A 16,248-nucleotide genomic window follows, 5' to 3' on the forward strand; every position below is an offset into this window, starting at 1 on the left:
AAAAAATATGAGGAAGAGGGGAAAGGGAAGACATCAAAATATCCAAAAGAGTCAGATAATGTTCTCCTCAAAAAGAACAGCGGGGACAATGAGAGGTAGAAAAATTTTCCTTTACATTAGTAACTATAGAGTGGAACATGAAAATGCTCAGATACAAAACCCTACTCACAAAAGAGAAATATTATTAGGTGTGTTGAATTTCTAATGAATCCATTTGATTAGGATCAGTTTCTGTTTTGATTTGCAGATCGAATTTGATTTCAGTGAATGCTGAGCAGATCTCCAAATATGAGTTTACTACAGTTTAGTTTCATTACTTTTTTATCCTACAATTTGCAAACAATCAACTTTGCTCATGCTGCTCGGCCCAGGAAAAGAATTTTGAAGGTCAGCTACCATATATTGCATTCTTTTAGCAGTTAGCATGCTTGCCAACTTCATTCTTTCAAATACAAAGAATGCAAACTTTCTTTCCAACATGTTTGATCATCACAATTCATTTTAATAGCATATTTTTAATACTTACCCTCCAACTATCTGAGCACATTTCTTGGGTCTTCATTTTAAAACAATTTAATAAAAAAGTATATCATAATTTATCTAGTGACAGAATTATAATTTGATATTTTCAAACCAGAAATCTCATTCTCTCTTGCTTATATAATCAGATTTTATGCAACATTTTTGCAAGAATCACTTACCACCTGCTTTCATACTTTCAGTATATTTTCCTAAATTGAACAGCAAAGGTCCTGCTCTTAGCAAAGCATCTAAAACTTTAGACACTAAATAGTGAAATAATTTATACTCATTAAGAATTTCGACATGAGCAGAGTATTACCATGCAAAACTTCCAAAGTCTAATATCAGAAATAAAGAACATGCACATCTACAGCACATTTGTGTTTTCCATTGTAATTTTACCTCAAATTAATTACATGTATTAGTCCAGCCTACTGTATGACAGAATAAATTACAAATTTATAAACTTCACTGGGCCATAATTCAAATTCAGCAGCTTTGTCTGTACAGACCCTGGCAGCTCCACCAAGGCTGTTTAAGGGCCTATATATTTTTATTTATTTATTGTGTATGAAATATGCAGGGAAATGCAGATCTCCAGCTTCACTGAATAGAATTCATCACTAACTTAATTATTAAAGCCCTGATCACAGAACCTGACTATATTCTGTTGTGCCCGTTAGAGAATAAAGAATTCTTGTCAGAGATCAGGGAGTGGGTGAAAAAAATAAGACAATTAGCATCACAAATTAGTTCTGACTAATTAGTCAGCACAATGAGCAACGCGATCAGCCCCACAGCAACCTGTCAAGTAAGTTACTGTACCATGGCAAAAGGTGAATTATAACAGAAGATTTCTAGAAAGCTAATCAAAAGATTTTAAACGTGTAAGTAAAAACATGACGTAAAGTAGAAAGCCAAAGAATCTCCTTTGAAAAAGTAGCAGTGAACATTGTCATCTTTGATTCATCAGAAGCACAAACTTCTTAGTAGTGAATGAAGGGAGACCGGTATTTGTGCTGATTATGTATGATAGCCCCTCAAAGTAAAAGAGGCTGCTCCTCTTTTGCACAACAGGAAAGAATACAAAACAAAACAAAAAAAAAATCAAAATAATTTTATTATACTTGATGTTTTGCCCCACTTAGGACAACATATTAATAAACATTTGAATTACATCCAATGCTAAAGAAGGAATATTGTTCTCTTGGGACTTCACTGAAAAAGTGAAAATAAAAATAAATGAAAGTATTTCTTAACATCAGAAAAATAAGTCATCACAGGTTGACATCACAAAAATAGCCAGCATTGCCCCACATGGAATGACTTCCAGGTTCACTGTAAAATAGTACACTTGCTGCACAAACATGAAAAGGGAGAGTTTACATATCAAGGTATAATTGCCAGATTTGTAACTATTTTCAGCATTAGACTATTGAAAAGACAATGCTAGTATTTTTGTGATCCTGTTAAGTTAATCATCTCTCAATAATAAATGGAAAGCTGATGCATTTGTTTATTTCATTTTGGAAAAGGAACGGTCAAACAGAAGAGACTTTGGTTTATCCTTGACAATCCAGTATTTGGGCTTTGTGAAGGAACCAGATACTGACAGGCCAGAATTCACATACCAAGAATTTACAAGACAGATATTCTAGTAGCCCACTGTCCTGGAACACAGAACTCTCTTTATCCTGTTAGTCACTCAGTGTAAAAGCAAACCTCTGCACAACGTGACCTGCCTGATCAGTGTACCATGTATCTTATTATTTTACTTAAAATCAGCCAGAAGGAAACTCAGCACAAACTTTCTTCACCTTTTGCTTGCATGTTCCACTGAGAATTTATTTTGCAAGTAGAAATTTGTGCCAGCCCTCACTTATAACAAGGCATTGTACATTCAGATCTTCACATTAGAAATTATGAATGCTGATTATAACAGCATAGTACTTCCATATTTTCAGGTAGCTACACAAAGCAACTCGAAGCCAAATAGCTCTACATCACTGCAGGCAGTCTTAATTTATACAAAACTATTGATTGAAAAATGTAGATTTGACAATATCTAATCAAACTCTGTAAGCAAAATTCCCCTCCCCAACATTGAGATATTTTTACTCTTTAACATTCACATCATGTTTTAAGTGAAACTTTTTTCAATATACTTCATCCTTGCTCCCACAGAGCGTGAAACCTTATGAATTAAGATTCTACAAAAAGCCCTATAAGTAATACAAGCCAAAGGGGTGGGAGGGAGGGGGGGAAGAAATGAAAAACACATCCTGAGGCCCATGAGCAAATCTGTACAGACACACAACCACGCATAAATGAAATAAAACCTTCCTTTTGCATCATTTAAAACAAAATCTAAGAGACAACTCTTGTGTAAGCTGATGAAAAAGTGTGTTCCAGACCTTCACAAGTACCTAAAATCTGCCATTTTGCAAGTACATTACAAGATAGCTGATACTTTGAATCTCATTAACTGCTCAGAGAGTATTGAAACAAAGGCTATTCACTAAGATGCATCATTCTGCACAATTCAGCTGCACTTAATAAAAATAATTAATAAAAACAATCAGCTTATAGGTATGATCCACAGTTTTACACACATATATGCACAAACTGAAGTTTGCATGTATCTTTTCATAGGAAAAGTACTAAATACAAACATTATACCAAATTACTCATCAAATTTGTAAAACATTGACATCATCAACCCTTGTACACATTAGAATTTCGGGTAACCCTATTTTACAGTAGCTGTAGATATTCTTCCCGTCAGAGGAAAGCCTTAATGGAGGGCGTTTCAGAAATCATGTACCAAGGCTAAAAGGGATCAGATCACCTCTTTGTATTCAGCATCAAAGGCAAACGACTGACAAATGTGTTCTTGTCATCTTTTATCTACAATTTCAAATATGCCTTCTCTATTTATCTCTCAGAATAAAATGCATCACTTACTGAAGGTCTAATTCTGCAATCCAAATCAAATACACTTTCATTTTGTTCCTGAGAGACCATTAAATTACCTACCGCCTGTACCAGCGATTTTCCAATCAATAATACCAATTATAAACCAGAAAAAAATATGTCAAATCAAGAGACCTCTCCTTCATACACAAGTAAAGAATCTTACTACTTTGGGAGAACACATCTGTACTGCCACTCTTATTCATAATGGTGGAACTGACAGGCCTCACATCAGATTTCATTAAGGACTTCTGTGGATACAGCCCTTATCAAAACTTTGTGTACAAGCTTATTTCAAAACATAATATTTCATGTTTCTTAAGGTGCTCACTCTGCATTAGATGGCCTAGGACTCATGATTAAACACTGCCTATGGGCCAGCTGCTGATCCAGCAATTTAATGCTCTATCTTCTAAAGTTGCTGTAAAAACTCCGTATGTTTGTGCGGGATAGGTTTTTTCTTTCCCAGTGATATAATTGTCTGATTAAAGGCTGAACACAGCCGAAGCAAGCATTTCATGTTACGTAGCACAAAACACTTCCTTTGAAACACAAGTAGGATAGCTTCAGTCCAGAAGCACAGAGCTTCTCTGAAGAAAAACTGAAAGAATCAATTATATCTTTCGTAAAAATTTAGGGAAAAATACACCACAAAAAAATACATACATGTCTTTTTATTTCGAGGCTCTGTACACAGGACAGATTGCAGTGACTGTTTGTCATGATAAAAATGAACAAACTGAGCCTGAGATTACAAAATGAAGACTAGGAGTCTAATGAAAAAAAAAAAAATCTAACGCTGAAAGAGTAGATGTAATGAATTTTGGGATTGTCCAAACTTATGCATAATCACTAGCATGTAACAGCACTGCTGCTACATGTGGCACTGAAGTATTCTGAATTAACCTGAATCAATTCCAAATAATTTAAGCTGATCTCTCCAGATTTCTCCTAATTCATAAAACCTTTATGTAGTCAATCAAGTGTTGTACCATTACAAAGATCCTAAAGGAAAGACAGCGCCTTGAAAGCTTGAAGAAAGGTTGAAGAATTTGTTAAAAAAAAAAATAGGATTAAATACTGTGAAAGATGTTTCCCAGCCTTGGCATCCAGCAGGGAGCCTCACTGGTGCCTGGATAAGGAGAGAAAAGCCTTGTACACAGGCCTTGATATCTCCCTAGTAAAGTTGTATTTCAGTGAAGGACATTGATAGAGATTCTCAAAAAAACACTTTGCTCTGAAAGAAGGGGGGTAGTAGACAGAAAACACAGCAGAGCCTTTCAGAACAAGAAGTCCTCTCCCAGACTTACATTTTCCAAACCATTGACGTATGTGAAAGAAAACAGATGATAAATTTTCATTCTCAGCGCACATTTCAAGTCATCACTTCAATTATTCCTATCAGTCCTGTTGTCTGCTGCACTCCCATTTATTTTTTTTTTTTTACCTTCCCCCAACACATGAATGATACTTCTCAAGTTTTCAGAAGTTCTACAAAGCAGCGCTTTTTGCGCACCCAATCTGCAGGTGCAGCAAAGACCTTGGCAAGGGGCAAACGGATTATCACTTACGAAAACAGTTACATCGTATTGTTCATATTTCTTCAAGGTCTTGAGCAAGACATAAATTCTCATGAAAACGAAGCTATTGCAATCCCGGCATCAGACAGCTAAACAGGTACGTCTTTCTTTTGTTTCGGGGTTAATTTTTCAGTACTTTGTAAGATATAACTCTTTTTTTTCTCCTCTCATATATTCAGTGGGTAATTCTAACACATATTTTCGCAGCCTTTAAGTCCAAGTCTTAAATATTGTGCAGCAGTTAACTTCATTAAAAGAAGATAGTGTACTTTTACTGACTTATAATTCAGCTTCTGATCCCTGCTACAAAAATGACCACATTTCTTCTTTCCGAGAGATTCATTTTCTTGTATGTATTTCAGAATAGGAAATTACACTGGATTTATAACATACTAAATACTGTCAAGTCCCTGTTGATCCCCAGGGATTAAAGTTATTTGTTTTGTGCTTTTAACCTCGGTTCTAGCCTTGACTATCTTTTAACAACTGTAGCACTGAATCAAAAAGAAAAAGCACTTCAAAAATACATTTAGTTTCAAGTCTTATTAATCTATGCATTTTTTATTTATTACAGGTTTATTCTTCATACTCTCGCCACATCTTGATTTGGCTCGTTGTTCCTTTTTCCTATGCATATACTTCTTTGAGAGTTTGATCTAAAGAGGCATAGAGCATGGGAAAATGGGGCGACTGAGGTACTTCGCCATTCGTTCCAAACAGCGCTGTCGAGATGACTATCGAAATGTATGGAGGAAATAGACATACAAAGAAATGAAAGGTTAGTTTATGTAACACTCACTTCACATCAAAAAATGAACACAAGGTAGTGGTATTGTTTAATCTCATTTGTAATTCATTGTGACTTAATTCTGTGAGAAAATAGTATTTTAAGTATCTACCCAATTATTTAACATACTGTTTGGTAAACTGTTTCATCTGCAGTAAATGCATTGCTAATATTTCTGAATTTGTTATTCCCATAAACCTTCAGAAGTAAGAGGAACAGAGTCACAGACTGCAGAAGTGCAACACGAAACCTCTCTTGGACTCAGTTTTCACAGACTGCACTGTAAGTCAGGGCATGGAGGCTTCGTCATGTGGCAAGGCCATGTGTATGCTATCCAGGTTGGGTGTCTACAACGTACTAGTTATTCTTAGGACCCAATCCTACAAGATTCTAAGTACCTCATATTATGCCAGCTTGTAAATTCTTACTTGTTAAGACAGACATTTGGTAAATAGTTAATCAAGTAATAAGCATACTAATTTTTTTCTTCTCTTTTTATTCACAGGCATCTTTGAAGAGAAACTGGAGATTTTTATTTTCCTGTTAACATTTTGTTATATTTCTGTTCAGTTTATTTTGTTTAGTCTAAAAAAAAGATGTATCATATCAGTTCTGTGGAAAATATTATGGAACCATGTAGCTGAATATACTGTGTGTCAAATAAAAACCCAAAGTTTCACACACTGTTCAGAAGTTTGTGTTACCCTATACAACAAATTCTAACAAGGTTTGCAAAACTCCATGCATGGAGAAAGTAATACTGTGTACACAACCAGCCATTTTACTTGCTTATTATTGTGCCATGTTATTCTAGATGAAATAAATATCTTAAGATGTTGTAATATTCTTTATCTCATTTGTAAAGACTGGAAAGCTTTTTTTACATAAAGAAATACTAATTCTGTTAATCAGAATCAAGTGAAACCTGCAGAATTACTACATATAAAGATGGAAAAAAGGCACATAAAACAAGATAAAATGTAAATAAAGGGGGGGGGGGGGAGAGGAGGGAGGCCGGGGCGGATCGCGGAAGCACCACTTAACTTAAATCTAACCATAAAATAAAACATTAAATTGCACTACAGAGCATACATTTTACCTTGAATACATCTCACATAATATATAAATTTAACCTACAAACCTTCCAGGAACAGAATAACAGAATTTGGGGGATAAGGGGAGGGAAAGGGGGGGAAGTTTGGACATACTACCTCCATCTACAGATATGAATATAAAATATCTGATACTAAAATAAAAAAAACAAAGTATTAGTCAATACCATGGTGAACACTGATGCTGAAGAGGGAAGCACTGAGTTGCAAAGGACGAATAGTCTTTTGATTATTTATTATTCTAGATCATTTCAAATCTACCTCCAGTAAAAGAAGGAAACTAATGCAATTTACTCGTTTATGGTTCAAAAGTAATTTTATGTTCAAGTTTTCTCTACAGAGCTGGGGTAGTTTTCTATCAGCAGAAACATGATCAGAATAATACAACTCTATTTAAATATACATATATATATATAATCCTCCAAAATAACCTTTGGTTGCATTATAATAAACACCAACACTTTCCATTGCAATGACTGGAACTTAATCAAGCCAGGCTTCACTCTAATACAAATGTTCCTCTCTATTCTGTAATGTGTAATAGTATTTTTTTTTCCATTTCTCATCTGAAACAAGATTTGTTTCAGTATTGTAGGTTGCATTGATTTTTAACTAGATGTTTTGCAGATACATTATGCATAAATTTATAGTATCAGCTTGTACTTAGATGTGATACTTGAAACTAATTTAAAATACTGTAACTCCCAATTCTGAAACAAGATGTACAAGCAAATAACAGCAGAGAAGAGTTTAAAATTGGAAACTGTATATAAATTTATAAAGATAAATTACCAGAATTATCAGTTCAATAAACAGTGCAAATGTAGGCACATCACTGATATCAAGAGAAATCACTCAGTAAGGACAAATAAATCATAAAATCATAGAATGTCCTGGGTTGAAAAAAACCACAATGATCATCGAGTTTCAACGCCACTGCTATGTGCAGTGGTATTCCTGCCAGCCACTAGAACAGGCTGCCCAGAGCCACATCCAGCCTGGCCTTGAATGCATCCAGAGATGGGGCATCCACAACCTCCTTGCACAAGATGTTCCTTGCAGGACTACATGCTATTCATCATTTCTACACATGAAAATCACTTCAGACATCCAATTTTGAACTGCCAATAAATATGTGACATAGCTAATGTCACCAAATATACAGCACATACATAACAGGTTAAATCATAATAAAGCATAATACTGTAATTAAAGTTATTCTATGTAGCATGATACCTGTAGGAACACTTGATAATTATTTTTTAAAGCAAGTATTTAGCTCTTTTGTGTATTTTCCAAATTATAACTAACCTTCTATTTATTTGTCCCTCCTCCCTCTCTATATTTTACATATATAGGAATGGGAGATACTGATTAACATTTTGGGCTTTATTTATACCTGAAGCGATTTATTATATCAGAAACAACCTAACTCAAGAACCCCACTCAGAAGTCAGCCTACCTTACACTCAAAATTTTTCATTTTCACTGCTTGCAACAATTTTACAAGACTGGAAATAATGTCTACTTCAGAAATCAAACCCTCATATTTGGTAACAATGAGTGTTACATGAGCACTTTTGAAATTCCCATGACTCCCTATTCCTGCCTTTGCCTCATTTTATCTGTGCTTTCACCTAGATCAGAGTACTAGTGAGCCCGAAAAGATAGAACAAAGAATTCTGCAGTACTTTTTTTTCAGCCAAGTCAATTACCTGATCCAGTGTATCTTCCAGAAAAATCAATGCATTACCAGAATGGAGGAAGAGAAGCTGCTTATTTTGAAAGGGAATATCTTTGAAATTGCAATTTGAGGGAAAAAAAAAAAAGAGTGTTTAAATTTCCTCTATACTCACACACAAATGCCCATGACAGATTTGCCCGAGGAAAAGGTGCCAAACTTAGCTAGAGGGAAATATGTTCATCTCAGCTGCTTTCAAAAATACACTGACATGAATAATTTTTCTACAGAGATAAGTGTAGAGACAGGTAATGATACAGGTAGTGAGAATACCTGTCAGCACAGGCATAAGTGAGAGTGGGAAAGCAAAGTATTTCTGAAAGGTGCATCTTGCAACTAAGAACATTTTTACTCACAACTTACTACTTTGGACATCAAGGTTCATTTTAAGCTAAAGCTAAGAGCTCAAATTCACATTCCAGCATCCACATAAAACATTTTTTTTCCCCTGAAGATATAAAAACCATCCATCTCAGTACAGTGTGTAAACAAGAATGAAAGGATCCATATGAAGAACTGATGAGATCAATATTGCTGAAAAGTCCTGTACCCCTTCCTCCTCCTTCTTACCATGCATCAGTTTTCTGACCCCCCCAGTGAACTCTTTAATAAATCCATAAAGTCAAATGTCCTCGATTTTAAGTTAGATTTTTTTTAATTTTTTTAATTTTTTTTTGCTCTGTTAACTTTGTATTTACACTGGGAAACTCAGCGAAGGGAGAATTTTACACATATGTACATAGGGAAAAAAGCCCACCACAACCTCCTACTTATCATATCTCAGTTTGGGACTAATCTATTTTTTTACTCCATCAAACAAATGGTGTAACAATTCAATTGATGCACTCTAATTCTTCCCATCCTTAATACCTGGACTCAACATTCATAAAGAAGTATTATGTGTGTAAACCTGTTCTTTGCCTCTTGAAAATTTATCTCACTTTCAAATGAGCCCCAAATGCACTCCCCTCAAAAATCTGAGTCATAACAACTAGATTTCACACTAGATTTCCATAGACAACACGATGAGAACTCGGTGTTTTTCTCTCTGTCACAGCATGCTCCAGCTGCGAAGTGCACGGGCCGGGCAGCACTTTTCCCACTGCAGCCCATTGAACAGAGCGTCTCTGCCGCGTTCTCAGCGCTCCCCCTGCTGACAGTTCCCGGGTAGGTACGGCAAGAAGGAAGCAGCTGGGATGAGAAGTGAGGGATAAGAGCACGACAAACCAGGAAAGATTGGGCTTATGAAAGCAGAAATGCAGGAAATAAAGGATTGGGCTTTTGTGAAGCATATGAGGAAACAGAGGAGGGAACACCCTTGACCATCGTGTTGTTTCTGCCCTCCAGGACTCCGAATAACAATAATTATTCCCATTACCAAAATGTTGTGAGCTTTGATACATGTTGGGTTTTTTTTGTTGTTTGTCTTGTTCTTAATAAATCTTTAAAATGATTAAGCAAACTAAGAGCTAAAAAGTTAGAAAACAAAACAACAACAAAAAAACACAGAACTACATACAAACTTAATTCCATCTCATAAGACACACGTATTACAATGCAGCCTGAACTCAGTATTTCTAGTCCTATACATTTTTTTTCCTCCTTAAGTGTCTTCCTTCATTCTACAGGATCAAAGGTTTGTCAGCCATAGGTTTAGAAAGGTGTTCAGCAAGTGAAGGGAAAGCAGAAAGGAAAATCTCAAAACAAAGAAATAGTAATTACATATCAAACTTCTGACAACTTATTTCTTCTGTCAAGCTCAAACTTCCTGTGTGAGCAGGTCATTTTTTTTAGATAAGAAAAATGCAAGAATATTTGTTTAATTTTTGGTCTCATACTATGTCAGGGGAGGAGGCAGGTTTTGAATTCAGATTGAGCACTGTTTCTATTTTAATTCCAAATAGTGTGTTTCTATTTTAATTTTTTTTTTCATTTTTACATGATATCCCTTACACAAGAAAAACATCACCCAGTGTCAGAGAGAGCTTGAAAGCAATAACAGACTATCCTTTTACAGGAGCACAGTGCACTGTTAAAACTAAGCTACTACTTAACCATTGCTGAATTACAGTTATATGTAGTAAATAACAAATGGAAGTGCTTGTGTTTAGCCCATTAGCAGATTCTTTTTTAAGTACTGTGAAGTGCTCAGAGTGATGCAATTCAGCACCGTCATAAAAGGTCCTTCACAATGCAAGCATCATTCATCCTGAAGTACAGCAGCAAAGAATAGAAAACATACTATAAAGTAAAGCTAATATAATCAGAGTGCTCAGCTGGCAAAGAGAAAGCTATGAAGTGAAAATAATCCCCCCAAAAAGTCGTGACTTAATTACTATTGTGTTACATATGCTTCTGCAAATCAGTCCTACAAAATAGAGTCAATCTAGAAATGAAGATATCAAGCCATACTGTATTATAGAATCATAGAATTACCAAGGTTGGAAAAGACCTCTGAGATCATCCAGCCCAACCATCCACCTGTCACCAGTATTTCCCATTAAACCATGTCCCTCAGTACAACATCTAAATGTTTCTTGAACACCTCCAGGGACAGTGACTCCATCACCACCCTGGGCAGCCTGTGCTAATGCCCAACCACTCTCCTGGGAAGAAGTAGCTAAGAATTCCAAACATTGCCTTTAAAACACTACTTCAACAAACATAAGTATAAATCCAAAATATTTTTCTGCAATACACAAAAGTAGTGTATATACTTTAGTTATTTTTTTCTTTTTAAATAACCCATAATAATTTTATTTGCTCTTTTGAGAATACCTAAATGTATGAGATGATGTTTCAGAGAGCTTCTTTTAACGTTTCACAAACTTTCTATATGATGATCCTACAGAGGTTAGTTGATAATCTGTTAGCAAAAGCAGTATTTCCTACGTTAATATGTTTTTTGCCAGCTCTGTTTCCCGAGATGGCAAAATGTTGTGTAAGATGAACAATTCAATACATAGGAGACAACTGGATTGAAATGGAAAGGATTATCTTTAATCATTGGCAATTAGATGCATTCAGCTTATATGAAAAACTAAATGCTGATAGCTAATTGAAGGATGAATGTAACTGACATGGAGTTAAATCTACAATTTTAATTACATAGTTTTATAGAACCCTTCCATGTAAACATGAATATAGCTATGTAACAGTTATCAATTTCCATTAGAAATTTTTATTTGACTATAACTCTGAATATCACCACTTTGACTGTAAACAAAGTACTTCTTATCTTAGTCTCTCCATCTGGACAAAAAGAGCAGCTATACTGACCTCCTGAATGTAAAAACTGTTCATCTATCAAAAGCATCAATATCATTCACTACTAATAGGAATCATCCCATTTCCATGCATTCCTCTGTACAGGCTGTGGAGCTCATCCAGCCTTTTGGGTTTAGCTCTCACAGTTGTTAAAAAGGCACCTGATTTTTTCTTTCCCATTTGCTTATTACTAGCTGAAAACATAAGCAGACTCCTTGACAGATCAGAAGAGCATGTGGAAGAACGCATGCAGGTAAGGGAGACATCTCCCTTCAACACCAGAGCTGCTAGTTCTACTGAAAACATGTCATTTAGCTGAGTGTATCCTTCATTCAAGGTGGAAATGAATGAGTGTCCTTAGAATTTTTTCAAATGATTGAATTAATCCTCGGTGCACTTCATTATATATATAGATACCTTCACTGCTAGCATACTGGCCAAAAACCCAGCTGCTACATGTTAATATTTTCCATAACCAAACCAGTGCTGAACAACTACTGCTTTTCTTCACAACTGAGGCAATAACTAAAACACATTAATTACTATAAGACAGTGCACTGAAATAACCAAAAGAAAACCAGAAAACTCAGTCATGAAAGGTTATCAGTATTTCACAGCCTAAGATATGGAGCAGTTACTCTTCCAATGCACCTCTCTAGCCTATAAGAAACAGATCTTTGTGCTTTCTGTCCTCTAGGTGATCACAGAAAGGGCTAACAATCAATGAAAGACCAGATGGGTGTTTCACCACAGGATCTACTGAGTGATAATTGCTAAGTAGGAATACGCAGCAATGACCCTTTAAATTGTAATTGCCCTCGCGTGGTGTTCACTTACAGCCTTGCAATTACTCCATCAGAATCCTTTGAAGGGTGTGAGGGACGCTTTAAACTACACTCTGCACCTCAGTTAAATCACTGTTATAACACATAAAGCATGAATAGCGTTAGTCCCTTAAAACATGAGTCGTTCTCATGCTTATAACTTTCATGGCCACATGCGTGCCTTCTAGTTTTGCTGAAGTCCTTGTTTAGTTTTGTTCTGCACATGAAGAGAAAACAAAAACAAAAACAAACAAAAAAGGTACAATATCAACGGCAGTATCAAGTGGCAGAAAGATATTACAAATAAACGATGGTGTTGAACAAAAAATGAGTTTGGTTTAGTTTTTTAGTTTTAACACTGAGATTATAACATAGGAGAACACTAAACATTTTTTATAGTGCAGTCACATGATATCACAATAAAGCTTTGATGTTATGACCTCACTTCTGTTTACAAGAAATGGGCCAGTATTTAAAACTAGGACAGCCACCACAGCCACCTCATGTTAGAACATGGTCTTCTGCTAACAATTATACCAAGGCAAAAAATAGCGTTTCCAATATGTTGTACTGTTAAGAAGCAGCACAGTATGTCTATGTTATGCTACTTACAACCATAAATTAAAAATACTTGTATTATTTTAAAAGCAAATGCATTATCCTCAGCAGCAGTTCTCAGAGTAATTCTGATCCAGATCTGTGTGAGGCTTCACTAAGAGCAGATGGAAAAATTGAGATTACTTTTTTCCCTCTTCTCCAAAAAGATATGTGGTTTTCAGTATATGCTGGACAAGGTGAAAACTTCTACTCTTAGCTTCTTAAGTACAAATTATAAGAAGGTTTTCTTAAGTAATTTGGTCTCGAGAAAAAAAGAAAAGAGGAAGCATTTCTTTGCATGTCTTTGATCCTTTCACGAATCTGAAAATTAATGTAATAATTACAAAAATTATATATTTATTCCCTGTGCCTTTTGAAACTAAAGCTTTTCTCCCAAAAGCTGTAAGGGCAATTCTTCCAATCTGGTCGGGTAAAATAAATAAATAAGTAACATCAATCACTACAGAAATAAAACAAAGCACACTAAGCCCCGCATTAACAATAAAATGCAAATTTTAGAGCTGCCATCATAGCGGAACTCCCCTTTGTTGTTCATCTACTAGCATCAGCACAATAATAATTAACAAGTAGAAACAATAACATAAAGGAATGATGTTTTACTGCTCCTTGTGATTAGATGTTATCTGTAACACTAAATGCATTGTAATGATTCACTTAAGAAGTTGACTGTCTCTATAATTTTTCCCAACAAAACTCATTTTTTTCAGGACTAACACGCAGGTTTCTAACCAGCACTGTAAGTTCTGCTCTCTATACAATAAACTCTCTGATCAATAGATTCAACCATGCATTTTTTACTATTAACTGACTTATTACATGCTTATAATTCTATAGTTGTTTATAGGACTAGGAACCAAGCTAACTAAAACTATCTGTAATGGTCCGTTTCAGACAAATCATTCTGAATGTACTTATGACTCATTGTCATCAAAGAAGACTTAGCAACAGTCTCCTCCTCCAAATTTCTCTGGGTTTTGATTGTTTTTCTTCATTAAAAGGGACAGGTACAAATTGTAACTTGCATCTTGGTAGTGTTTAAAAGTTAGAGATTGGTGTGGGTGGGGGACCTCTTTAGAAAAAAAAAAAAAAAGAAAGAAAGAGAGAGAGAGAGCAAAGCTCCCAACTTGACATTCAAGAGAAGTCTTCTCATTAACAAGGAGAACAAAAGATCTGCGGACATATGTATGAAGCACACTCAAAGCAGCTTCTAAAAACGCCTGGTCAGGTTTCAGCACTCTAAGAAAAAGGGCACGTAATTCCTACTGCATTTTATGAGAGGAAAAAGAAAACCACGATTACCTCAGAAAATATAGACAACCTTAAAGGAAAACGGCACGAAGGGTGGCATTATTTGACTTTTGCCAGCTCTCTGCAAATACTTCGCCGTGACACGGATTTCTTTGAAGTCTCCGAATTAACATGATGTCTCAAACACGTTCGGCTCTGTGTGAAAGCTAGTTCATTATCTCTGGCTGTATAAACTCAAGTAGTGGCGGCTGTTTACTGAAACAACCTGTAAATGTGTTAGCCCGTGTTTGCAGAGGATAAGGACTGTGCCATCCCAAGCCCACTTCAGACCGTAAAAGAGGTTCTTTTCTCACCCTTATCTGAATCATCCTCGAACAGACTGCCTCTGAACAGAGTTTACACTCCTCTTCTTTGATCTACTTTATAAAAACATCAGAACTGTTTACTTTGAAATGCATACATTTTTTTAGGGTGTGGGGGAAGGAGATGTTTTAAGACATGAACGGACGTATTTCAAGCCAATTGGTCATTTTCTCAGCCTTTCTTGTCCTGTCCAACATCCTGAAGCACAGTTTCACTGTCCAGTCCTAGTCTTAAATGAATTCATAAAAATTAACTTGTTCTACTCATTATTAGAGGACTCAGAACTTCCCACCTTGGTTTCTAACAGATGACCTCACCAACTGCCATGCTAACGCCCCTGCAACCTACTTGCGACTCTTCCCACAGTGAAAACTTCTTTATGATTCAGATTCTGCACAAACACAGGTCAGCAACTGCACCGCGCACTTCAGAGCACAGAGAAAGCCCTTATCTCAGCCCTCAGCCTCGGGGGCAGCAGTGAAATGCTTCAAGTTCAAACAGCACCAATGCACCCTGAGCTGACAAAGAGCAGCATGTTGCTCATGGGCATCATGAGAAGATACCAGAACTTCCTATTTTTCCCTTGTTCCTAAGCCCAAGGAGCATTTATTCATACCTCAGATCTTTTTGCTGATAGAAAGGCAAGAGAATTCCTCCAAGCAAGCAAGAAAAACTCCAAATGCGGGGTGAGCTCTTACAAAAGAGCCCTCTGTGCATCATCACCAGCCCCTTCCGAATCCTCATCCTTCATCCCAGGGAGAAAAAGACTGAAAATCACGATGTGGTTGGAGTCGGGGGCATAACGGCCATCGCAGGCCGCGATGCGGTTATCAGAGCTGTACGGTCAGGGGGTGACTCAGGGCTGAACTTGGCGCCAGGTCAGGCAGCCTTGAGCCCCGCTAACTGCGGCGCTCAGAGATTAGGCGGATGTAACAATCACCTGAGAGGGAGATTAAAGGCCTCTCAACGGGGTCCTTTGTTCTCGGCCTCATTTGATGCTCGGAGAGCCACGCCGCGGAAAACGCTTTAAATGTTTGCTCCCAGCGCCGGGACGGTTTCAGAGAACGGGGAAAGCCCCACTATCATGGAGAAGGGTCGCTTCTCCGTGGAGTGGTTGGCGCAGAGCAGCCGCGACGGGGATAACCGCACAGCTCAGGAGGAGTGCGGGGCGCGCGGCGGGACCGCTGCTGCCGGCCGTCGGGAGAACAACAGC

The 16,248-nt window shown here is 36.6% G+C and overlaps 1 protein-coding gene and 1 long non-coding RNA gene across 3 annotated transcripts in view; both read left to right on the forward strand.

Moving 5' to 3' along the window:
* The first annotated feature begins 5,087 nt into the window (after positions 1-5,087).
* On the forward strand, positions 5,088-6,706 carry LOC104911982. 2 transcript variants are annotated; one of them, XR_004160527.1, is made up of 4 exons: positions 5,088-5,172; positions 5,650-5,853; positions 6,067-6,144; positions 6,368-6,706. It is a non-coding gene; the product is annotated as an uncharacterized LOC104911982 (long non-coding RNA). The 2 variants fall into 2 exon arrangements; XR_004160526.1 differs by lacking the exon at positions 5,088-5,172 and having other exon boundaries at positions 5,186-5,853.
* A 9,413-nt stretch (positions 6,707-16,119) lies between these two features.
* Positions 16,120-16,248, forward strand: part of LOC104912016 (homeobox protein vex1) — a 1,819-nt gene continuing 1,690 nt past the window's right edge. Inside the window, exon 1 of the mRNA XM_019617959.2 lies at positions 16,120-16,246. Within this exon, the coding sequence (XP_019473504.2) occupies positions 16,120-16,246 (127 nt within the window). The remainder of the gene's footprint in view (positions 16,247-16,248) is intronic.

The sequence above is a fragment of the Meleagris gallopavo genome, chromosome 8 (genome assembly GCF_000146605.3).
Source record: "Meleagris gallopavo isolate NT-WF06-2002-E0010 breed Aviagen turkey brand Nicholas breeding stock chromosome 8, Turkey_5.1, whole genome shotgun sequence".
NCBI lineage: Eukaryota > Metazoa > Chordata > Aves > Galliformes > Phasianidae > Meleagris > Meleagris gallopavo.